We start from the raw sequence: 25,413 nt of genomic DNA on the forward strand, positions 1-25,413 counted from the left end.
CTTTTGGCAGTCCAAGGGTTAATAGGCCACGTTGGGCGCTCTGGGAGTTTGAGCTCTCAGCTGAGCATGGTTAGCCACTCCTATCCCCTATATAATCTGGGTTCTGACTGACGCACACCGTCAGGAATAGCTTATTCTGCTTGGCTAGGAGGATAGTTGTTTGGTGGTTATATGAGAAGGCGTTTGGTGGGTTATCAGTGACTGTTGCTTGGGTTAGTAAGTGTGATAATTCCCTTTCCTTCTCCTACTTTGGTTTTTTCTCATCCTCCACTCCCCGCTGCATTCCTTTGTTATATGTGACTGAATATTTGCATGCCTGGAAGTTTCCGTTGCCCCTGTTCGTGTTTCCTTGTTCGTCTGGTTGGTGTACTGCAGTGCACAGCTGCTCCCCTCTTCCCTGGGTATGGGAAGGGAACAGACGGAGGGCAGATTAAGGCGATAAGGCAAGATACGTGGCCCTGGCATCTTCACCTTCAGAAGTAACCCGGGGTAACAGGGTGAGCTAGAGTGACCCTAGCGTTAGGGACAGGGAAGGAGCCCCTGGTCCTGGGTCACCAGCCATGAGAGTTGTGACATTATCTTTATTCTTTGCTGCTTTTATGACCATATTCTGTTGTAAATAGCTTTCTAATGTCACTGAAATTTTGCAACTTTTGGCGTTCGCTAAGAGTAAAGTGGGTGAACTGAGGCAGTTCAGGGGCATGGTGACCGCCATCAAATTCATGATGAGCAGCGCAGAGACAGGCATATGATTTGTGGCCAGGTGCACACAGAGGTGTAGGCCACTTATCCCCCAGTCCTGATTTGTGAAGACGCATATGCCTCTTCATGAATCAGAATCGTCTGACTCCAGCACTTCTCATCAAGGCTGGCGTGAACAATGCCAGTCTTGATAAATTGGGCCCAAAGACTGTGGTGAATTGGGACCCTAGTGTTTATCATGTGACAACTTTAACTAGTCATTTACAACCTGTCCATCATAAAAGAAAGAATGCACATCATGAAGATGCCAAAACCAAAAAAATGGAACATATAATGCTAGATACGGAGATATATAATCTGTTTCATTCATCAGATATAAGTCATATTTTGTGCATTGTGCATAGTAAAGTTTAATCCATCTTGTCTTGTCTGCAGCTCCACTGGACAGTGTATCATCGATGGAAGTGAATATTGACTCACTGGAACTGTCTGAACCACTGGACATTTGTGAGCTTGAACCCAGTGATGCTTTTCACCAGTCTGAAGACCCCATGAGCCCGTTAGTTACTCCTGGTTAGTAATATTCTCTTTAATTAGGTTATCAAAAGTTTAACATTAAAGATACAGGGCACAGAGTAATATAAAGTAACAGCAAATAATCAACTTGCACAGAACTAAAAAATAGGTTCAGATTATATTTTTAATAAATAGATGTAGCCTGGAAGACCCTCTGTAATGGCAGTCTAGCAGTGTAATATATACCACCTTGTATAACAGCTGTCACAGGTGTGTCAGAGGCTGCAGACCGTCGCTCTGCTCAGAGGCAATGGAATTCTCTTCACCAGGTAAGGCACACACATGAGACACATTCTGAATCCAGGCCAGGAGAGGGAGTTCAGCACCCGGATTCAGGGGAGCTTCCTTAGGCTTTATGTATCCTGACCTGGAGGAGGAGCTGGTTAGTTGTTCAGAGACACTGAAGTAGAAGGAAGTCCGGAACTGAGTGCAGACAGAGAGACCTGGCAGCCACGAGGGAGCTGCAGCTTCTGGAAGGACAGATAACCTGGAAGTGTTGAATGTGGAGTAGCCAGAAGGGAAAGAGCACAGGAGAGGAACAGAGCTCAGGGGAACTGTGGCAGGGCACCCTCAGAGCTGAAGCGCAGTACCGGGAATCGGGAACCCGAGGCTTTTGTGGGACTCTAGGACACAGAGCAGAACCAGAGGGCACGACACTACATGTTAACTGCCCGCACCACACCTGAGATGCAGTAGCACCTGAGGAGCCCAGGGCATGATAGAGTCCCTGTAAAAAGACTCAAGCTGCCCATCATGCAGGTACCTGTCTCAGGACAGGGGGAATAGAGGAAGCTTCAGGCAGCAGGGACCTCACCTTTAACGGCGCTAGTTAGAAAGGCTCACGGACCCCTACTGGAGAAGGGAACCCTCTATTGCCTCTGAGCTGGCCGGACCACCATCTCCTGTGCCTGGTACCCTGGACTGTGGCCAGCAACCTACAGTAAACCAGGTAAAGACTTACAACTTGTCTCCTTCCCTTATTTACCGGCTATACCATCTACGCCCTACACCATAGGACCCCTGGGGACCCCGCTTCACCTGTGGGAAGTATAACATCTGTGCTGCCGCAACATCCCCCAGGGGACCCCTTTAATGCAGCGTCGGTCCAACTACTGACCGAACTCCACATATACCCTCCATATCTAACTAAAGATATGGAGGGTATATCTGCATCTCCAGAGATACCAGCTTGGCTAAACAAATCCTTATACAGACCAAGCTGGACAAGACAAAAACATTGAAAAGAACTGAACAATAAGGCCCACAGCATGTGGACAGCAAAAATCAAGGCCAGAACTTATCTTTGTTGGAATGAACAGCAAAGCAGGAGAGACCAGGCAGGGATGTGAATCCTCCAGGAACAATGGACAACTGGCAGTGACTAAAGGGTCAAGCAAGACTAAATAGCCCAGTCAGAAATGCAAAAAGTGGACACACCTGATAAATGCTGTGATCCAGAGACAGCAGCGCTACCACTTATAACCACCAGAGGGAGCCCAAGAGCAGAATTCACAACAGAGATCGCGGCGGCCAATTTCCTGAAGCAGAGTTCGCATCTCTGCTTCAGGAAAATGGCCGCCGCGATCTCCATCTGCGCACGCGCGGCCACAGGAAGATGGCCGCCCCCACCTATCACCAGGGGAATAGCGCAGATCGCGCTCTTTTCCCTCCCCTGTGCAGTGGATTCTGGACTTGGGCATGCGCAAACCACTACGCCACCAACGGAAAAATAAGCAAGATCTGGGGGAAGACACCACGCCCATCTGACCAGACCAGCCTGATTGACAGGCGAAAACGGCTACTTTGGTAACGTATTTCGGCAGCATAGGTGTTGGGAATTCCATTCTCGGGCTCCCTCCTGTGGTCGTGAATGGTACTTTGGTGAGTTCTGTCCTTGGACACCCTCTGGTGGCTTTGAGTGGAACTGCTGATCTTTGAGGTTGGCTTTCTCAGCTGCCCTCATTTATTTCTGCTGCTGGCTTCCCTATTTAACTCTGCCCAGGTTGTTAGTCCATGCCAGCTGTCAATGTTTCATTACTGGTTCAGATCTCTCTTGGAATTCTCAGCTGACCTGACTACTCCAGCAGAAGCTAAGTCCTTGCTAGTCATTTTGCTGTTCATTGGTTTTTGAATATATCTTTCAGTACATGCTATGTTTCAGTCCAGCCTGCTATTATGATATTTCCTTGCTAGCTGGAAGCTCTGGGGGTGTAGAGCTGCACCTCCACACCGTGAGTCGGTGTGGAGGTCTTTTTGCACACTCTGCGTGGTTTTTGTAGTTTTTTTATACTGACCGCATAGTTCCCTTTCCTATCCTCTGTCTTTCTAGAGAAGATTCGGCCTCCTTTGCTAAAATCTGTTTCATTCCTGTGTTTGTCACTTCCCTCTTAACTCACAGTTAATATTTGTGGGGGGCTACCTTGCTTTGGGGAATTTCTCTGAGGCAAGGTAGGCTGCTATTTCTATCTTTAGGGGTAGTTAGCTCTTAGGCTGTGAAGAGGCATCTAGGGAGAGTTAGGTACGCTCCACGGCTATTTCTAGTGTGTGTGATAGGATTAGGGATTGCGGTCAGTCGAGTTACCACTTCCTCAGAGCTTGTCCCAGGTTTTCTGTTTTAACCATCAGGTCACTTCGGGTGCTCCTAACCACCAGGTCATAACACATAGGTGGGGAATCGGGGTCCACAAAATAGACTATTGTAATGCACAGCTCAGGCCCTATTTAACAGTATTTTTATCTCATACAGAAAAAACAGGGTGACAGGTTCCCTTTAAACTCCTTGCATGCTCCTATGGTAAATTAAATAAGCAAATTGTCTCTTCAGAGAAGAATAGGACTTGAACTCTAGCACCACCTACTTCCAATAGGTGACTGCACCATGTCTGCAAATTGAGATTCTGATTTGGCTTTTATCCTAAATCATATTCCAAGGCTTGTTAAAGGGTCGATGTTGACTTCTAGGACTGCTACTTCAGATAGGTGGTGCTTAAGTTCAAGTCCTCTTCCACTCTAAAGAGATAATTTGCACAAGTGATTTGTGTAACCTTTGCCTGAGGCCACAGGCTCAAAAGGCTACCTAAGACAGACCTGGCACAAGCCACTCCATCTGGCAGACTCCAGAGAAATCCCAATACCCTTTAACACCTGTACAAGGATCTGGTTTCACAATAGAACCCAGTGGAATGCTACCATGGAAGAGCTGCCATCCAGAAGTAGGAATGGTCACCAAGCATGGGTCAGAGCCGAGGGGCCATGTCAAGAACAAAATCAGGATCTGTAAGAATAGTCGGAAACATACCGGGTCAAAACAGGAATACATTAAACCAAACAGGAGCACAAGGCGCACATCTAACCAAGAAAACAATAAGCTATATCTGGAAGCTATCAGCAGCAAGCTGGAAGCCTTTGGGGCAAGGTGCTCTCCAATTGGCTGGAGCAGAGAGCTGATAACTTCAGCTGGACAGGAAACACACCCATTCTGCCAGACTGGACCGCACTACATGTCCCAGCCACTCTAACCTTAATGGCTAGACAGAGCATGCCGTCCAGGGCTTCTGGTTCTGATATCTCTATCACCAATGCCACTTAAAGAGTGAATACAGCAGGAGTCGCTTGAACAGGCTCTGATGGAGATATGACAACAGGACTTCTGGACTGGCAAGGGCCACACTTCCGCATGTGCTAGTCTCTGGGAATGTGGTGGTGGTAAGGTGTATCTATGGGGACACCAATAACTATCTCATGATCCAGGAAGACATACCCACAGGCTGTGGTTCTGTGTCCTACCAAGTGGGAGCGGTAAAGGACTTGTTGCATGCCATTGTTATCGGTTGAGAATTTCCTTTGTTCTGGAACTTTTAGGCTAAAGCTGTAGCATCCAGTAGTCCAGTATGTCACCAGGTATTGGCTATGGTAAGAGAGACACACAATGTAAATGGTGAATTTCTGTTCACTGTACTAGCTAGAAAGGAGGATGAGGAAACAACCCCGAAAGCCAGGGTCCTTGACCTAAAGGAGTCCCAGGATAGTTTGCCCAGCTCAGAGACTTAACAGTAAAAGGTACTCTGGAAAATGTAATTGGGGCTCCCCAGGATCTGGTAGCTGATAGTCAATTTCTGCAAGGGGCCAGACATAATAATTTGTAGTGTCGTGGGAAGAAAGTGAAGGGACAGGTAATAGAGCACCTCCTCAAGGCCCAAGAGGAAAACTCCAAGGGGTATAATTGGTCAGCTTGAGTGAGACAATGTAAGCCTAGGGATCAGGTACTTGTGTTATTTCCCACAGGGGAGAGAAAGTTCCTTATCCAGTGGCAGGATAGGATGGTGGAAAAATTGGGAGAGATTAACTATAAAGTACACCGACCAGGGAAAAGGAAGCCCTTTTAAATATATTTTAGCAACCTCCTAAAACCCTGGAAGGGTAGCAACCCACTCGAAAGCGCTTGCTTGTTGACCTGGTCAGGAGCCAACATGGCTGGAATCAAAGTGGCAGGAACTTTGCCGCCTTCCCAAAATCGACATGGCCAAAAATCTGTACCCAAAAATAGGGGCAGGTTCTTGGAGGTACTAGGTCATCCTTATGTCATCAAACATGTTTCTCATGTTTGGGTTAATTTAAAGCTCAGTAGACTGTGCATTTGTGTGTTGGCACCCGGCTTTGGGTGGGGAGTAGTGTATGTAGCAAAACTGTGTAGGCTAGGGTTAAATGCTAGCTTTACAGGTTCTGAGTATATCACCTTGCTAGCCCTGCATTTAACTAGGCTAGTTGTCCCCCTTAGTCAGTCAGCTCAAGCAGACCAAACTGGATGTGTTTTGGAGCTGAAGAGAGAGACAGGACAGAATGAGTCTCTGAGAAGAGTCTGCACAGGCCATGTATAAGTAGCCAGGGTCTGTTCTGTTTAGTTAGCGCCTGGACAAGGCTAGGGATTTATGTTTATGAGTTTGCTTTGGCGCTGTGCAACCTGTGGAAAGCAATGAAAAAATGCATGTGTTTGGACTAAATCTGCATTGTCTGTGTGAATGCTACCTAAGGCCTAATGCCTACCAGAGAAAGTGAATCCCTACACCCTGTATAACAGCAGTCTGCCAGTGTATTCTATACAACCTATATAACAGCAGTCTATCTCACTAATATACCATCTTCTATAACACCAGCCTTTGTGCGTTATATTGCTTCCCTATGACAGTAATCTGTGAAGTCTCCTTTGTTTCTACATGTCCCCGCTTAGGTATAAAGTGCTGCGGAATATGTTCGCACTATGAAAATCAAATTATTATTATTACGGTACTATTTTTATTATTATTATTATTATTATAATAATAACTCCTCTCCACCTCATATAATGATTATGTACTCTAGACACAATATTTTATGTACATGATTTATTTAGTATTACTTTGCAGATCTCCCTGAGAATCTGCCTCCAGAGCTTATGGTAAATGAAAGGGAACATTACCAGTGTGAGACATGTAATGACTGACAGTCTCCTCTCCTGATGTACATGTCTCACACTGGTGACACTTTTCATTTACAATAAGCTCTGGAGGCAGATTCTCAGGGAGATCTATGACCGGCCCATAGATCTTAACAGCTCTTTTACATATTAAGAAAAACATGGATATCTCTGGGTTTAAGACATCGGATCGCAGATATGAAAGTATCATTTTGTTCAGCTTCCTATGACCTTCATGCCCATATAGTCGGCTTAAGAGGGTTGATGATACTGACAGATTCCCTTTAACCCCTCTGTGACCTTAGACGTACTATCCCGTCGAGGTGACCTGGGCCTATCTGACCCTCGACGGGATAGTACGTCATAGCCGATCGGCCGCGCTCACGGGGGGAGCGCGGCCGATCGCGGCCAGGTGTCAGCTGACTATCGCAGCTGACATCCGGCACTATGTGCCAGGAGCGGTCACGGACCACCCCCGGCACATTAACCCCCGGCACACCGCGATCAAACATGATCGCGGTGTACCGGCGGTATAGGGAAGCATCGCGCAGGGAGGGGGCTCCCTGCGGGCTTCCCTGAGACCCCCGGAGCAACGCGATGTGATCACGTTGCTCCGAGGGTCTCCTACCTCCCTCCTCGCCGCAGGTCCCGGATCCAAGATGGCCGCGGCATCCGGGTCCTGCAGGGAGGGAGGTGGCTTACCGAGTGCCTGCTCAGAGCAGACACTTGGTAAGCCTGCAGCCCTGCACAGCAGATCGTCGATCTGACAGAGTGCTGTGCACTCTGTCAGATCAATGATCTGTGATGTCCCCCCCTGGGACAAAGTAAAAAAGTTTAAAAAAAATTCCCCACATGTGTAAAAAAAAAATAAAAAAAATATCCTAAATAAAGAAAAAAAATATATATTATTCCCATAAATACAGTTCTTTAGCTAAATAAAAAAAAACAATAAAAGTACACATATTTAGTATCGCCGCGTCCGTAACGACCCAACCTATAAAACTGCCCCTTCAGTAAACACCGTAAGAAAAAAAAAAAAAAGAGGCAAAAAACAACGCTTTATTATCATACCGCCGAACAAAAAGTGGAATAACACGCGATCAAAAAGACTGATATAAATAACCATGATACCGCTGAAAACGTCATCTTGTCCCGCAAAAAACGAGCCACCATACAGCATCATCAGCAAAAAAATAAAAAAGTTATAGTCCTGAGAATAAAGCGATACCAAAATAATTATTTTTTCTATAAAATAGTTTTTATCGTATAAAAGCGCCAAAACATGAAAAAATGATATAAATGAGATAACGTTGTAATCGTACTGACCCGACGAATAAAACTGCTTTATCAATTTTACCAAACGCGGAACGGTATAAACGCCTCCCCCAAAAGAAATTCATGAATAGCTGGTTTTTGATCACTCTACCTCACAAAAATCGGAATAGAAAGCGATCAAAAAATGTCACGTGTCCGAAAATGTAACCAATAAAAACGTTAACTCGTCCCGCAAAAAACAAGATCTCACATGACTCTGTGGACTCAAATATGGAAAAATTACAGCTCTCAAAATGTGGTAACGCAAAAAATATTTTTTGCAATGAAAAGCGTCTTTCAGTGTGTGACGGCTGCCAATCATAAAAATCCGCTAAAAAACCCGCTATAAAAGTAAATCAAACCCCCCTTCATCACCCCCTTAGTTAGGGAAAAATAAAAAAATTTAAAAATGTATTTATTTCCATTTTCCCATTAGGGTTAGGGTTAGGGCTAGAGTTAAGACTAGAGTTAGGGCTAGGGTTAGGGTTAGGGCAAGGGTTAGGGCTAGGGTTAGGGCTAGGGTTAGGGCTAGGGTTAGGGCTAGGGTTGGGGCTAGGGTTGGGGCTAGGGTTAGGGCTAGGGTTGGGGCTAGGGTTAGGGCTAGGGTTAGGGCTAGGGTTGGGGCTAGGGTTAGGGCTAGGGTTAGGGTTAGGGCTAGGGTTAGGGCTAGTGATAGGGCTAGGGCTATTGTTAGGGTTAGGGCTAGGGTTGGGGCTAGGGTTGGGGCTACAGTTAGGGTTGGGGCTAAAGATAGGGTTAGGGTTTGGATTACATTTATGGTTGGGAATAGGGTTGGTGTGTCTGGGTTAGAGGAGTGGTTAGGGTTACTGTTGGGATTAGGGTAAGGGGTGTGTTTGGATTAGGGTTTCAGTTATAATTGGGGGGTTTCCACTGTTTAGGCACATCAGGGGCTCTCCAAACGGGACATGGCATCCGATCTGAATTCCAGCCAATTCTGCGTTGAAAAAGGAAAACAGTGCTCCTTCCCTTCCGAGCTCTCCCGTGTGCCCAAACAGGGGTTTACCCCAACATATGGGGTATCAGGGTACTCAGGACAAATTGGACATCATCTTTTGGGGTCCAATTTCTCCTGCTACCCTTGGGAAAATACAAAACTGGGGGCCAAAAAATAAGTTTTGTGGGAAAAAAAAAAGATTTTTTATTTTCACGGCTCTGCGTTGTAAACTGTAGTGAAACACTTGGGGGTTCAAAGTTCTCACAACACATCTAGATAAGTTCCTTGGGGGGGTCTAGTTTCCAATATGGGGTCACTTGTGGGGGGCTTGTACTGTTTGGGTACATCAGGGGCTCTGCAAATGCAACGTGACGCCTGCAGACCAATCCATTTAAGTCTGCATTCCAAATGGCGCTCCTTCCCTTCCGAGCTCTGTCATGCGCCCAAACAGTGGTTCCCCCCCACATATGGGGTATCAGCGTACTCAGGACAAATTGGACAACAACTTTTGGGGTCCAATTTATCCTGATACCCTTGTGAAAATACAAAACTGGGGGCTAAAAAATCATTTTTGTGAACAAAAAAAGAATTTATTTTCACGGCTCTGCGTTATAAACTGTAGTGAAACACTTGGGGGTTCAAAGCTCTCAAAACACATCTAGATAAGTTCCTTAGGGGGTCTACTTTCCAAAATGGTGTCACTTGTGGGGGTTTTTAATGTTTAGGCACATCAGGGGCTCTCCAAACGCAACATGGCATCCCATCTTAATTCCAGTCAATTTTGCATTGAAAAGTAAAATAGCGCTCCTTCCCTTCTGAGCTCTGCTATGCGCCCAAACAGTGGTTTACCCCCACATATGGGGTATCGTCGTACTCAGGACAAATTGCACAACAACTTTTGTGGTCTAATTTCTTCTCTTACCCTTGGGGAAATAAAAAAATGGGGGCGAAAAGATCATTTTTGTGAAAAAATATGATTTTTTATTTTTACGGCTCTGCATTATAAACTTCTGTGAAGCACTTGTTGGGTCAAAGTGCTCACCACACATCTAGATAAGTTCCTTAAGGGGTCTACTTTCCAAAATGGTGTCAGTTGTGGGGGGTTTCAATGTTTAGGCACATCAGGGGCTCTCCAAATGCAACATGGCGTCCCATCTCAATTCCAGTCAATTTTGCATTGAAAAGTCAAATGGCGCTCCTTCCCTTCCGAGCTCTGCCCTGCGCCCAAACAATGGTTTACACCCACCTATGGGGTATCAGCGTACTCAGGACAAATTGCACAACAATTTTTGGGGTCCATTTTCTTCTCTTACCCTTGGGAAAATAAAAAATTGGGGGCGAAAAGATCATTTTTGTGAAAAAATATGATTTTTTATTTTTACGGCTCTGCATTATAAACTTCTGTGAAGCACTTGTTGGGTCAAAGTGCTCACCACACATCTAGATAAGATCCTTAGGGGGTCTACTTTCCAAAATGGTGTCACTTGTGGGGGGTTTCAATGTTTAGGCACATCAGGGGCTCTCCAAATGCAACATGGCGTCCCATCTCAATTCCGGTCAATTTTGCATTGAAAAGTCAAATGGCGCTCCTTTCCTTCCGAGCTCTGCCATGCGCCCAAACAGTGGTTTACCCCCACATATGGGGTATCAGCGTACTCAGGACAAATTGTACAACAAATTTTGGGGTCTATTTTCTCGTGTTACCCTTGGTAAAATAAAACAAATTGGAGCTGAAATAATTTTTTTGTGAAAAAAAGTTAAATGTTCATTTTTATTTAAACATTCCAAAAATTTCTGTGAAACACCTGAAGGGTTAATAAACTTCTTGAAAGTGGTTTTGAGTACCTTGAGGGGTGCAGTTTTTAGAATGGTGTCACACTTGGGTATTTTCTAATATAGACCCCTCAAAATGACTTCAAATGAGATGTGGTCCCTAAAAAAAAATGGTGTTGTAAAAATGAGAAATTGCTGGTCAACTTTTAACCCTTATAACTCCGTCACAAAAAAAAATTTTGGTTCCAAAATTGTGCTGATGTAAAGTAGACATGTGGGAAATGTTACTTATTAAGTATTTAGCGTGACATATGTCTGTGATTTAAGGGCATAAAAATTCAAAGTTGGAAAATTGCGAAATTTTCAAAATTTTCGCCAAATATTCATTTTTTTCACAAATAAACGCAAATTATATCGAATAAATTTTATCACTATCATGAAGTACAATATGTCACGAGAAAACAATGTCAGAATCGTTAAGATCCGTTGAAGCGTTCCAGAGTTATAACCTCATAAAGGGACAGTGGTCAGAATTGTAAAAATTGGCCTGGTCATTAACGTGCAAACCACCCTTGGGGGTGAAGGGGTTAACCACTGACAATAATTTCCTTCAGTGCACTCATCTTTTTATTGAACGTACTGTGTCCTCACATAAATGCGATTTGCTTATAAAGAGTTGAGGCAGCCAGTGCTCCTCTATGTGGTTGTATAAGTAGAGATGAGGCAGTGTCAATATCCTTGTACTTAGATTACAAAGCAAAGCTCTTAAATATGCAAGATATATGCATTAGGCAGCATGAAGTCACTTGGCGCACATAGAAGATATAATTAGTGGTTTTTACTCTCAGTAACATGCTATTTCACTAAGACTGCAGACATTGGGATCATTTTCTAGATTGATCATAATAGAAATAGTCATTTAACCAGTGGATGGCTTGCCATGATATAGGTATGGGTCGCCCCGCCCGGGCCGTGGGGTACTCGGTACCGGGTCCGGTGTTTCACAGGGGGATGTCACGGTGGCGACCCGGTCCGTGGTCATGGGCACAAATGTAAAAGGGAAAGGTCTTTAAAGGGAATAAAGTTTATGTTTGTGACGCCACCTGTGGTATTCGGTCAGTGGGGACCGACGCTGCTTTAAGGGGTCCTCTGGGGTGATGTTATGGCAGCTAGATGGTATAACTTCCCACAGGTGAAGTGTGTCCCCAGGGCTCCCGGTGTGTAGATGGAAGATTGTGAATGGCGAAGTAAGGAACGATGAAGCAGATTTGCAGATTTACCTGGTTTACTGAAGACTTCAGGCTGCCACAGTCCAGGGCACCAGATCACAGGGCAGGCAGGGTCTGGCCGGCTTGGAGGCAAGTTAGGAGTCCCCTTATCCGGGTGGAAATCAAAGCCTTCCTCTGGCGCCGTGGTGCTGTAGTCCCTTACTGCCCATGGCTTCAGATAAGGTCCTCACAGATGCTCTCTCTCTCTATCCCCCATATAGGATAGGACATAACCCGTATGACTGGTGACTTGAGCCTGTTTATAGGGACTCTAGCATACTCCGGGCTCTAAGGGTGTCACCGTGCCTCCTGGGTATTAAGGCGGACAGGTAACTTGGAGTTCAGCTGTCCTGACGGTCTCTGTTGTAAGTTGTAGAGGCCCTTACAACCTCGGTGTTCCGGCTACCGGTCTCTGCGCCTCAGAAGGAGGCAGCCTGCTTGGGGCTGGTCTCCCACTGGTATCCTCTCCTGTGCTTCGCTCTCCTACATGCTCACTGCAATATATTCTGCTTTCTGTATGTCTCTTGTTATGACCCCAATGGCAGAGGGTCTCAGGAATAACTGCTAAGTCTGCAAACACAGAAAACCAGCTCATAGGGCAGTGGTAACTGGGCTGACCATATATCTAATCCTAGCACCACAAATACCAGCAGCCGGGGAACGTTCCTACGTTGATCCTAGACATCTCGCGCCAGCCGGAGAACTACCTAACCCTAGAAGGGAAAAGAAAGACCTTTCTTGCCTCCAGAGAAAATACCCCAAAAGTTGGATAGAAGCCCCCAACAAATAATAACGGTGAGGTAAGAGGAAAAGACAAACATAAGAATGAGCTAGGTATTTAGCAAAGAGAGGCCCACTAGCTAATAGCAGAATATAGAAAGATAACTTATATGGTCAGCAAAAAATCCTATCAAAAATATCCACACTGGAAATTCAAGAACCCCCGAACCGTCTAACGGCCCGGGGGGAGAACACCAGTCCCCTAGAGCTTCCAGCAAGGTCAGGAATCACATTTAGTACAAGCTGGACAAAAATGAGAGCAAGCAAATAACCCAAAAAACAAAGAAGCAGGACTTAGCTTAATTTTGCACGAACCAGGACCAGCAGATAGGAGCAAACAGAATGTGTCTGATAACACCGATGCCAGGCACTGGACTAAGGTTCCAGGAGGTTTATATAGCAACGCCCCTGAAGTAACGACCCAGCTGGGTGCAAACTGAGGGAAAGAAATCCCAGAGTCATATCACTAGTAACCACAAGAGGGAGCCAAAAAGTCTAATTCACAACAGTACCCCCCCTTAAGGAGGGGTCACCGAACCCTCACCAAGACCACCAGGGCGATCAGGATGAGCAGCGTGAAAGGCACGAACTAAATCGGCCGCATGCACATCAGAGGCAACCACCCAGGAATTATCCTCCTGACCATAGCCCTTCCACTTGACCAAATACTGAAGCCTCCGCCTGGAGAGACGAGAGTCCAAGATCTTCTCCACCACGTACTCCAACTCGCCCTCAACCAACACCGGAGCAGGAGGCTCAGCAGAAGGAACCACAGGCACAACGTAGCGTCGTAACAAAGACCTATGGAACACGTTGTGAATGGCAAACGAAACCGGAAGATCCAAGCGAAAGGACACTGGATTAAGGATTTCCAATATCTTGTAAGGACCGATGAAGCGAGGCTTAAATTTAGGAGAGGAGACCTTCATAGGAACAAATCGAGAAGACAGCCACACCAAATCCCCAACACGAAGTCGGGGACCCACACCGCGGCGGCGGTTGGCAAAACGCTGAGCCTTCTCCTGTGACAATTTCAAGTTATCCACCACATGATTCCAGATAAGCTGCAACCTATCCACCACAGAATCCACCCCAGGGCAGTCAGAAGGCTCCACATGTCCCGAGGAAAAACGAGGATGGAAACCAGAGTTGCAGAAAAATGGCGAAACCAAAGTAGCGGAACTAGCCCAATTATTGAGGGCAAACTCAGCCAACGGCAAGAAGGTCACCCAATCATCCTGATCTGCCGAAACAAAACACCTCAAGTAAGCCTCCAGAGTCTGATTAGTTCGCTCAGTTTGTCCATTAGTCTGAGGATGAAAGGCAGACGAGAACGACAAATCAATGCCCATCCTAGCACAAAAGGATCGCCAGAACCTGGAAACAAACTGGGATCCTCTGTCAGACACAATATTCTCAGGAATGCCGTGTAAACGAACCACATTCTGAAGGAACACAGGAACCAGATCGGAAGAGGAAAGCAGCTTAGGCAAAGGCACCAAATGGACCATTTTTGAAAAGCGATCACATACCACCCAGATGACAGACATACCCCGAGATACCGGGAGATCAGAAATGAAATCCATGGAAATATGTGTCCAAGGCCTCTTCGGGACAGGCAAGGGCAAGAGCAACCCGCTGACACGAGAACAGCAAGGTTTAGCTCGAGCACAAGTCCCACAGGACTGCACAAATGACCGTACATCCCGTGACAAGGAAGGCCACCAAAATGACCTAGCCACCAGATCTCTGGTGCCAAAAATTCCCGGATGACCTGCCAACACCGAGGAATGAACCTCGGAAATGACTCTGCTGGTCCACTTATCAGGAACAAACAGTCTGTCAGGTGGACAAGAGTCAGGTCTACCAGCCTGAAATCTCTGCAACACACGTCGCAAATCAGGAGAAATGGCTGACAAGATAACTCCCTCTTTAAGAATACCAACAGGTTCTGTGACTCCAGGAGAGTCAGGCACAAAGCTCCTTGAAAGAGCATCAGCCTTCACATTCTTTGAACCTGGTAAATACGAGACCACAAAGTCAAAACGGGAGAAAAACAATGACCAGCGGGCCTGTCTAGGATTCAGGCGCTTAGCAGACTCGAGATACATCAAATTTTTGTGATCAGTCAAGACCACCACACGATGCTTAGCACCCTCGAGCCAATGACGCCACTCCTCAAATGCCCACTTCATGGCCAGTAACTCCCGATTGCCAACATCATAATTCCGCTCAGCAGGCGAAAACTTCCTAGAGAAGAAAGCACATGGTCTCATTACCGAGCAACCAGGGCCTCTCTGTGACAAAACGGCCCCTGCCCCAATCTCAGAAGCATCCACCTCGACCTGAAAGGGAAGTGAGACATCAGGCTGGCACAAAACAGGCGCCGAAGTAAACCGGCGCTTCAACTCCTGGAACGCCTCCACGGCTGCAGGAGCCCAGTTAGCAACATCAGAACCTTTCTTGGTCATATCCGTCAAAGGTTTAACAACGCTAGAAAAATTAGCGATAAAACGACGGTAGAAGTTAGCAAAACCCAAGAACTGAAGACTCTTAACTGACGTGGGTTGAGTCCACTCATGAATAGCTCGGACCTTGACTGGGTCCATCTCCACAGCAGAAGGGGAAAAAATAAACCCCAAAAAGGGAACCTTCTGTACTCCAAAGAGACACTTTGAGCCTTTAACAAACAAGGCATTCTCACGCAAAACCTGAAACACCATCCTGACCTGCTCCACATGTGAGTCCCAATCTTCAGAGAAAACCAGAATATCATCCAGATAAACAATCATAAATTTATCCAGATACTTCCGGAAAATATCATGCATAAAGGACTGAAACACTGAGGGAGCATTAGAAAGCCCAAAAGGCATCACCAAGTACTCAAAATGACCTTCGGGCGTATTAAATACAGCCTTCCATTCATCACCTTGCTTAATGCGCACAAGGTTGTACGCACCACGAAGATCTATCTTGGTGAACCACTTGGCACCTTTAATCCGGGCAAACAAGTCCGACAACAGAGGCAAAGGATACTGAAATTTTACAGTGATTTTATTCAGAAGCCGATAGTCAATACAAGGTCTCAAAGATCCGTCCTTCTTGGCCACAAAAAAGAATCCCGCACCAAGAGGGGAAGAGGAAGGACGGATATGCCCCTTCTCCAGAGACTCCTTGATATACGAACGCATTGCGGCATGCTCAGGTACAGACAGATTAAATAATCTTCCCTTAGGAAGTTTACTACCTGGAATCAAATCTATGGCGCAGTCACAGTCCCTATGAGGAGGCAGAGCACTGGATCTGGACTCGCTGAATACATCCTTAAAATCAGACAAATACTCAGGAACTTCCGAAGGAGTAGAGGAAGCAATAGACACCGGCGGGGAATCAGCATGAATTCCCTGACAGCCCCAACTTGACACAGACATTGCCTTCCAATCCAAAACTGGATTGTGGGTCTGTAACCATGGCAGACCCAAAACGACCAAATCATGCATTTTATGCAGAACAAGAAAACGAATCACCTCCCGATGTTCAGGAGTCATGCACATGGTCACCTGCGTCCAAAACTGCGGTTTATTTTCCGCCAATGGCGTAGCATCATTACCTCTAAGAGGAATAGGATTTACTAACGGTTCAAGAACAAAACCACAGCGCTTGGCAAATGACAGATCCATAAGACTCAGGGCAGCACCTGAATCCACAAACGCCATAACAGGGTAAGAAGACAAAGAGCAAATTAAAGTCACAGACAAAATAAATTTAGGTTGCAAATTACCAATGGCGACAGGACTAACAACCCTTGTTAGGCGTTTAGAGCATGCTGATATAACATGTGTAGAATCACCACAGTAAAAACACAACCCATTCTGACGTCTATGATTTTTCCGTTCATTTCTAGTCTGAATTCTATCACATTGCATTAAATCAGGTGTTTGTTCAGACAACACCACCAGAGGATTAGCGGTTTTGCGCTCCCGCAAACGCCGGTCAATTTGAATAGCAAGCGCCATAGAATCATTCAGACTTGTAGGAATGGGGAAACCCACCATCACATTCTTAATGGCTTCAGAAAGGTTATTTCTGAAATTTGCGGCCAGAGCACACTCATTCCACTGAGTAAGCACGGACCATTTCCGAAATTTTTGGCAATACACTTCAGCTTCATCCTGACCCTGAGAAATAGCCAGCAAGGCTTTTTCTGCCTGAATTTCAAGATTGGGTTCCTCGTAAAGCAATCCGAGCGCCAGAAAAAACGCATCAATATTTGCCAATGCCGGATCTCCTGGCGCTAGCGAGAAAGCCCAATCCTGAGGGTCGCCCCGCAAAAAAGAAATAACAATTTTAACTTGCTGAGCTGAATCTCCAGATGAACGGGGTCTCAGAGAAAGAAACAATTTACAATTATTCTGGAAATTCCTAAACCTAAATCGATCTCCAGAAAACAATTCCGGAATAGGTATTTTAGGTTCAGACATAGGACTACTGGTAACAAAATCTTGTATACCCTGCACACGAGCTGCCAGCTGGTCAACACTTGTAATCAAGGTCTGCACATTCATGTCTGCAGCAAGCACACGCCACTCAAAGGTAAAGGGGAGGAAGAGAAGGAAGGAAAAAAAAAAAACCTCAGAATTTCCTTTCTTATTATCCCACTTCTGCAATGCTTTAAACATTCAATATTGGCCTGGCATACTGTTATGACCCCAATGGCAGAGGGTCTCAGGAATAACTGCTAAGTCTGCAAACACAGAAAACCAGCTCATAGGGCAGTGGTAACTGGGCTGACCATATATCTAATCCTAGCACCACAAATACCAGCAGCCGGGGAACGTTCCTACGTTGATCCTAGATGTCTCGCACCAGCCGGAGAACTACCTAACCCTAGAAGGGAAAAGAAAGACCTTTCTTGCCTCCAGAGAAAATACCCCAAAAGTTGGATAGAAGCCCCCAACAAATAATAACGGTGAGGTAAGAGGAAAAGACAAACATAAGAATGAGCTAGGTATTTAGCAAAGAGAGGCCCACTAGCTAATAGCAGAATATAGAAAGATAACTTATATGGTCAGCAAAAAATCCTATCAAAAATATCCACACTGGAAATTCAAGAACCCCCAAACCGTCTAACGGCCCGGGGGGAGAACACCAGTCCCCTAGAGCTTCCAGCAAGGTCAGGAATCACATTTAGTACAAGCTGGACAAAAATGAGAGCAAGCAAATAACCCAAAAACAAAGAAGCAGGACTTAGCTTAATTTTGCACGAACCAGGACCAGCAGATAGGAGCAAACAGAATGTGTCTGATAACACCGATGCCAGGCACTGGACTAAGGTTCCAGGAGGTTTATATAGCAACGCCCCTGAAGTAACGACCCAGCTGGGTGCAAACTGAGGGAAAGAAATCCCAGAGTCATATCACTAGTAACCACAAGAGGGAGCCAAAAAGTCTAATTCACAACAGTCTCTTTCCAGGAACTGCAGGACTGTGGCTACACAGCTCCGTAAACCCTCCTCTGCCTCAGACTGATCCAGTCTGTTTCCTGGCAAAAACTGTTCTGACCTTTCCCTCCAAAACTGCCATATATATGGGGAGTCACCTAGTAAATAGGATCAAAAGCTCCCCCTGGTGGCCTGGAGTGTGAATGTATTGCATGCTTGTGTTTACCTGGTGACAGTTATCCCTTCTTGCCTCCAAACGTAACATCACTACTACACAATGCTACTGTGATGACCAGGACCCTGGGGCGCCACAGGTACAACAATCCTGTGAGGTTTACTCAGTCTCTGGAATGATGATAACACGAGCTAAAAGTAGTATTTTTCATCAAGGAGGAATTAAAGGGAACCTGTCATTAGGATTTAATAGCCCCAAATAATGGCATGTATATAAAGGTGCTTTATTGCTTATTAAAGCCTTTCGTTTCTTGTAGAAAGCTGTTTTGCTATTATAGAGAAATCCATAGCTGAAGATATATGCTAATGAGCTGCAAGTGCAGTGGGCGGAGCCCTGCACCTACACCTCTCCTTCCTCTCTCCTTATTAACCGCCCACTGTTCTCTGACTGACAGGTCACTGAGATATAGAGACAGGAGGCAGCCAGCGGGAAGGGAATAGGAATAGAAAAGAAAAGTAAGATTTACTCAGCAATAAAGAACCTTCACACACATGCCGTTAGTTTGCGGTATAAAATCCTGATGACAAGTTTTCTTTAAAGGGTTTTTATTCCCTTTCAAATATGATTCGTCCCTCGCTACATTTTGATTACAAATAAAAAAATATGTTCTACTCACCATCCCTGGGTCCAATAGCGAGTCTCCGCTGCTTCTCACGGTATGTGACATTGGCTGCAGCTCTGTCGTCACGTGGTCAGTGTGGCAGTTAATCAGTGCATTATGGGGCTTTGTGAGTGGGATTCCAGTGTTGATCGGCTGTGCCGCCCTGTTTTTGAGATGTCAGTACTGCAGCCATATGCCAGACACTGGGAAGAAGCGGACCTGGGGAAGCTGAGCATGGCGCAGTTTGGTCTTTTAAAATTATATTTGTCAGAACCTGTCTGGAGGTCAGAACAAATGAATACATCAGTGCTGGATAAGGCAGGTTTACACAAGAGAATAAAAAATAATTATTATCTCTGCATTAAAATCAGAACTTAGAACCGGTGGTTCTCCATAAAGGAAAGCGCCGTCTACTGCACTTTACTAAACGGTTGAATAAACTGTATGTAGACGTGTTCATACCAAGCAAAAGCCAAAAGGACATTCTTTTGGCCTCGTCTGAAAAAAAGAGGGGGAAATATGGCAGCAGAAAAGTATCAGTTTGGAACTTTACCGAGCTGCTGTTTTTGGCTAAGTGCTCAGACTTTTATTGCTTTGCATTTGGAAAACTAGTGTCAGTACCGATGTAAGATGTGTTTTTTTTTCCATTTTTGTTCCAGGGGACTTCCAAGGACTTGACTATTTTCAACTTCGCTTCCCATTTTCTGCTAGTCCTGGCCAGCAGTTACCAGCACAGGACAGTGGTGACAATGGTGACCGACAGAAGGAAGCTGCAGATGATCAACCCAAAGAAAACCTCCGCCATCTGGGATCTGAACACGGCGACCACAACAAGGCGCCCTTGTCTGCACAACAATAACCAGCCGCCTCCTCTGAAAAGACTATGGTGCCCACTAGGGCTTCTGTAATGGTAGTTTATAAATAGGGAAAATGCTCAGCGTTCCCCATGAATTGTTATTGACGGTTGTATAGGATGGGCATTTAATAACAGTCAGCTCCGCACAAAGTTGTATTTTAATAAGAAGGGTCTTTAATCATGCATTCCAGTGTTTTTTTTCACAACACATTTCTGTTTGGATTTGTTGGTAAGTTCAGGCTGCCCTTTCAGGGGCCCCATCTATTAATAATCATGTTCTAGGAAGAGAGTGTGGATTGGAACAAAAGTATAACATCCTTCTATTTCCGTCCGCGCCATGTGAAGTCAGATGACGCTGTAACACGATCATAATCCCCAAGTGATTATAAGAGATTACAATCTACCTGTGGCGCCCCCTAGTGATGACAAGTGGCAATTCTGAGTAGTCAGCTTCTTTCGGGTATGGATTGTTAAACTGTGGATTTTTTTTTTTTAATTGAAACTCTATTTGCAGTAGAGAAGCTTTGTATATTGTATTTCTTCTTGTAAAGAAATAAATGGAGCATTTAATAATTGTCAGTTGTAAACCGGTTCAATGAACCCAGGCTGATTTTTCTCTCCTGTAGCGCTGATATTCTAATAATTGGTCTTCTTGATACAATGTATTTATCATTAGTCCAGGGAATAACTCTTGGATAAACAAATATGTGAAATTTCATCTACGTGCCATCTGATGTCGCAGAAAGTCTGAAATCTGGCACTGGTTTCTAGTGCGAAGATTAATTTAATAGTAGTCTGTCACCCAATATTCATAATAAAAGCATAGCCAGCACTGAATTTTTTTTTTTGGAACAGCGCCTGAGAAAATAACTTTTCATTCAAATGTAAATGAGTGGAATTTTTTGCCCCCTTGGCCAATGGCTCAGTGAGCTGTGACGCCCCCTCAATTTAGGGTGTTCGTCCTGCTGTAGAATAAATTTGCAGCCAATCAGTCACCTCTCTGTTGTTACGCATTGTCTTTTACCATGTGTCATGTGGAGCCGTCGTCTTCATAACATTTTCAGAGTATATTTACACGTTCATTCAGATTTTTCTTGGCAGCTTTCAGTCAGAGTATTGAGGCCGGATGGAAGCGTGCAGGAGAAAACAGCCGGATCTGGATTTCCTTCTCATACAATAAGCCCCCAGGAGGAGAGAGCGCTGTATACTTACTCTGCTATAGTTAGATGTCTGGTGATTATATCTGAGAGAGTCTTTAATGTAATTATTTTTTTTATTCTTGAATGATATGTATACAATCAACATTTTTGCCCCCCAAAAATGTAAGAATAATGTCTTACCGTTGTGAGTCTACAGCTCCTGTGCAAACCTATATATCTCCATGGTGCTTACTACAAACAAATCCAGTGTAGCAGTAATAAGCTGGCAATACGTGTGGTCATATGGTCTAGAGTTTTTCTTCCCCCAGATCCTACTATACAACATGATGATGAAAGCTGGACATTCATTGTAATGCTTTAGTGTTGCCTGATTTAAAGGGGGGAATCTGTCAGCATAAAATGACTGTTCAAACCAAACAAAGGCCTTCAGGATCCACTTGACTTGGTTGAACTGTTCAGCCCTACCTACTTGTTTTCCATCTATCTCGCTATCCTTTGCCTTGATAGACAGCTCTAACTTTACAGGAGGCAGAGAATGGCAGCGACAGATACACAACAAATAGATGGGAAGGTGCACTGAACTGCATGGCCATGCCAAGAATGAAATGAGAATTTTGCTTGGTTTGAACAGTGATTTTGTGCTGACAGAGTCCTTTTAAAAAATAACCGTGGCCTTAGAATGATTTTCCTTACCTGTTGTCATGTCGGCCCACATTTATTAATGGGCTTTCCACTAGTAGGACAACCTTTTCGCAATCTGAATGTTTGCCTCCGTTATATTAAAAACACCTATACTCACCTTCTGTGCGCCATTCCAGCGGTGTCGGCACTCACGTTCTCGCGGCTCGCATGTGGTAATTACTGTAAGTCACATGAGCCCTGCACCCAATCAGCGCAGGTGTCACCATTCCTGCCTTCAGACGTATAAGTAATCGAGAGGGAGTCAGAGGAATAAGTAATAGTAGTAGTAATCATCAAGAGGACGTGGACAACCACTTTAGGCCGGTTTCACACGTCAGTGGCTCCGGTACGTGAGGTGTCAGTTTTCTCACGTATCGGAGACACTGACTCACGTAGACACATTAAAATCAATGTGTCTCTGCACATGTCAGCGTGTTTTCGCAGACCGTGTGTCCGCGTGCAAAACACGGAGACATGTCAGTGTTCGTGGGAGCGCACGGATCACACGGACCCATTAAAGTCAATGGGTCCGTGTAAAACACGTACCGCACATGGATGCCGTCCGTGTGCAGGCCGTGTGCCGTGCAGGAGACAGCGCTACAGTAAGCGCTGTCCCCCCAGCGTGGTGCTGAAGCCGCCATTCATATCTTCTCTCCAGCAGCGTTCGCTGGAGAGAAGATATGAAAAATCCTTTTTTTTTTTTTCGTGTTTAAAATAAAGATCCCTGTCCCCTCCCCCCCCCCCCGTGCGCCCGCCCGCTGTTAAAAAAAATACTCACCCGGCTGCTCCCTCGCTGCATCCTCTCCGCCGGCTTCTCCTGTATGAGCGGTCACGTGGTGCCGCCCATTACAGTCATGAATGTGCGGCTCCACCTCCCATAGGGGTGGAGCCGCATATTCATGACTGTAAAGGGCAGCACCACGTGACCACTCATACAGGAGAAGGTGCGGCGCGGAGAGGACGCTTCGAGGGAGCCGGGTGAGTATTTTATTAACAGCGGGCGGGCGCACAGGGGGTGGGAGGGGGGTGGGGACAGGGATCTTTATTTTAAACACAAAAAAAAAATTAAAAAAAGGATTTTTCATATCTTCTCTCCAGCGAACGCTGCTGGAGAGAAGATATGAATGGCGGCTTCAGCACCAGATGCAGGGGACAGCGCTTATCTCTAGCGCTGTCTCCTGCATGGTCCGTGTGGTACCCAGTCGGCACACGGGCGGCACACGGCTGCCGCACGTGTGCCGCACGTGTGCCACATGGATGGCCTACGTGAGCTCACGGACACGGATAACTCCGGTACCGATTTTTCCGGTACCGGAATTATGTGGACGTGTGAGACTGGCCTTAATGTGTTTCACCAGTTTTTAGTGTAAAATTCACGTTTCTTAAAGATGCATTGGAATGTGCAGTAAGTTTGTGCATTTTCCCCTCATTCACCAACTTTTTAAAGCCCTGCAAAATGACCTCCAGCAGGCCACAAATGTGCATGTGTCTGCACAAACGGTTAGAAACCGACTCCATGAGGATGGTCTGAGTGCCCGACGTCCACAGATGGGGGTTGTGCTCACAGCCCAACACCGTGCAGGACGATTGGCATTTGCCACAGAACACCAGGATTGGCAAATTTGCCACTGGCGCCCTGTGCTCTTCACAGATGAAAGCAGGTTCACACTATGCACATGTGACAGAGTCTGGAGATGCCATGGAGAGCGATCTGCTGCCTGCAACATCCTTCCGCATGACCGGTTTGGCAGTGGGTCAGTAATGGTGTGGGGTAGCATTTGTTTGAAGGGCTGCACAGCCCTCCATGTGCTCGCCAGAGGTAGCCTGACTGCCATTAGGTACCGAGATGAGATCCTCAGACCCCTTGTGAGACCATATACTGGTGCGGTTGGCCCTGGGTTCCTCCTAATGCAGGACAATGCCAGACCTCACGGCTGGAGTGTGTCAGCAGTTCCTGCAAGATGAAGGCATTGAAGCTATGGACTGGCCCGCCTGTTCCCCAGACCTGAATCCGATTGAACACATCTGGGACATCATGCCTCGCACCATCCACCAACGTCACGTTGCACCACAAACTGTCCAGGAGTTGGCGGATGCTTTAGTCCAGGTCTGGGAGGAGATCTCTCAGAAGACCATCCCCACGTGACAGCGGGGGGGGGGGGGCGCGCGGGGGGGGGGGGCGCACAGGGGGTGGGGACATGGAGCTTTAGTTTAAACACAAAATACCACTAAAAAAATGGATGATTCATATCTTCTTTACAGCAAACGCTGCTGCACAGAAGATATGAATCGCGGCTTCAGCACCATGTGGGGGGGACAGCGCTTACTGGAGCGCTGTCTCCTGCACGGCACACGGAGAACGTCCGTGTGAGGTACGTGTTTTACACGGACCCATTGACTTTAATGGGTCCGTGTAATACGTGCGCTCCCACGAACACTGACATGTCTCCGTGTTTGGCACACGGAGACACGGTCCGCAAAAAATCAATGACATCTGCACAGATGCATTGATTTCAATGTGTCTACGTGTGTCAGTGGCTCCGGTACGTGAGGAAACTGACACCTCACGTACCGGAATCACTGACGTGTGAAACCGGCCTAATGAATAAAGATTTGCATCTGAAATATTTCATTCAGTGATATCTAGGATGTGGTATTTTAGTGTTCCCTTTATTTTTTTTGAGTAGTGTATATCAGGATGGGGACAGGATGAGGGACATACCTACATGGCCTCCAGACATAATGATTTACTAGTAGAATAAGGGTCTGCTATATGAGAAGTTTCTGAAAGCTGAATCCAAAGTTTCAGGTCATTTAACAATAGACGCTTGCTGACATTGGGAATAAATTACACAGCGTTACAGATAGTGAGATCCACAAATATTTACAGAGTGGTAATCCTACTTACCTTGTAAGGCATTGCGCTTGGATCTGGGTTTAGGACTTCACATAAATCTGGCAGACTTCATGGCTGTCCAGGAGAATCATGTTTGCACATTGGTGCCTGGATAGTTTAGCTGGTTACTGTTCGCCATCAGTGTGAGTAGATTACACAATGTGCACGCTGCATCAGATGATTTTGCGCTATTAAACAACTGTTGATCAGTAAATTGCTTAGTTGAATCAATGAAATTCTCTGAGATTTTGTGTACACATATCCACTGACACCCAACAAATTAACAGAAAATGGATGAATTAAAAGTGTTCATCTTAGAAACATTTATGGACGTTGTGCCACGGGTCAGTGTACAGGACAGGTTCAGGGAATGTCGCAACGCTGACGGAAGACATTTTGAGCACTTACGAGATTAAATAAATGTAATAAACAATGTCACATATGCAACTACATGTCTTCTTTTTTTGTCATTGTGTATATTTACCCATGTAATCAGTTGTGATAAGTTTCATTGATCCCTACGTTTCTACGTTTGGGCCTCCCTTATCTACAGGTGGATGGACATCAAACAGCCGCTCTCAGAACAATCTGTGCCCACAGGCTGCCATTGTTCAGCAATGTGCTGCTGAGAACCATTATCTTGTGCACAACCCAACCTATCATAAAACAAATGTTCCTAAGGGTACCGTCTCACAGTGGCACTTTGGTCGCTACGACGGTACGA

General features: G+C 45.7%; 1 protein-coding gene across 1 annotated transcript in view; it reads left to right on the plus strand.

Moving 5' to 3' along the window:
- The window catches only part of LOC143808359 (dysbindin domain-containing protein 2-like), a 76,173-nt gene extending 55,629 nt beyond the window's left edge, over positions 1-20,544 (plus strand). Inside the window, exons 3-4 of the mRNA XM_077290900.1 lie at positions 1,138-1,275; positions 19,756-20,544. Coding sequence (XP_077147015.1) covers positions 1,138-1,275; positions 19,756-19,955 — 338 coding nt within the window. The 3' untranslated portion in view covers positions 19,956-20,544. The remainder of the gene's footprint in view (positions 1-1,137; positions 1,276-19,755) is intronic.
- Positions 20,545-25,413: the final 4,869 nt, after the last annotated feature.

Source organism: Ranitomeya variabilis, chromosome 2 (assembly GCF_051348905.1).
Source record: "Ranitomeya variabilis isolate aRanVar5 chromosome 2, aRanVar5.hap1, whole genome shotgun sequence".
NCBI classification, from domain to species: Eukaryota; Metazoa; Chordata; class Amphibia; order Anura; family Dendrobatidae; genus Ranitomeya; species Ranitomeya variabilis.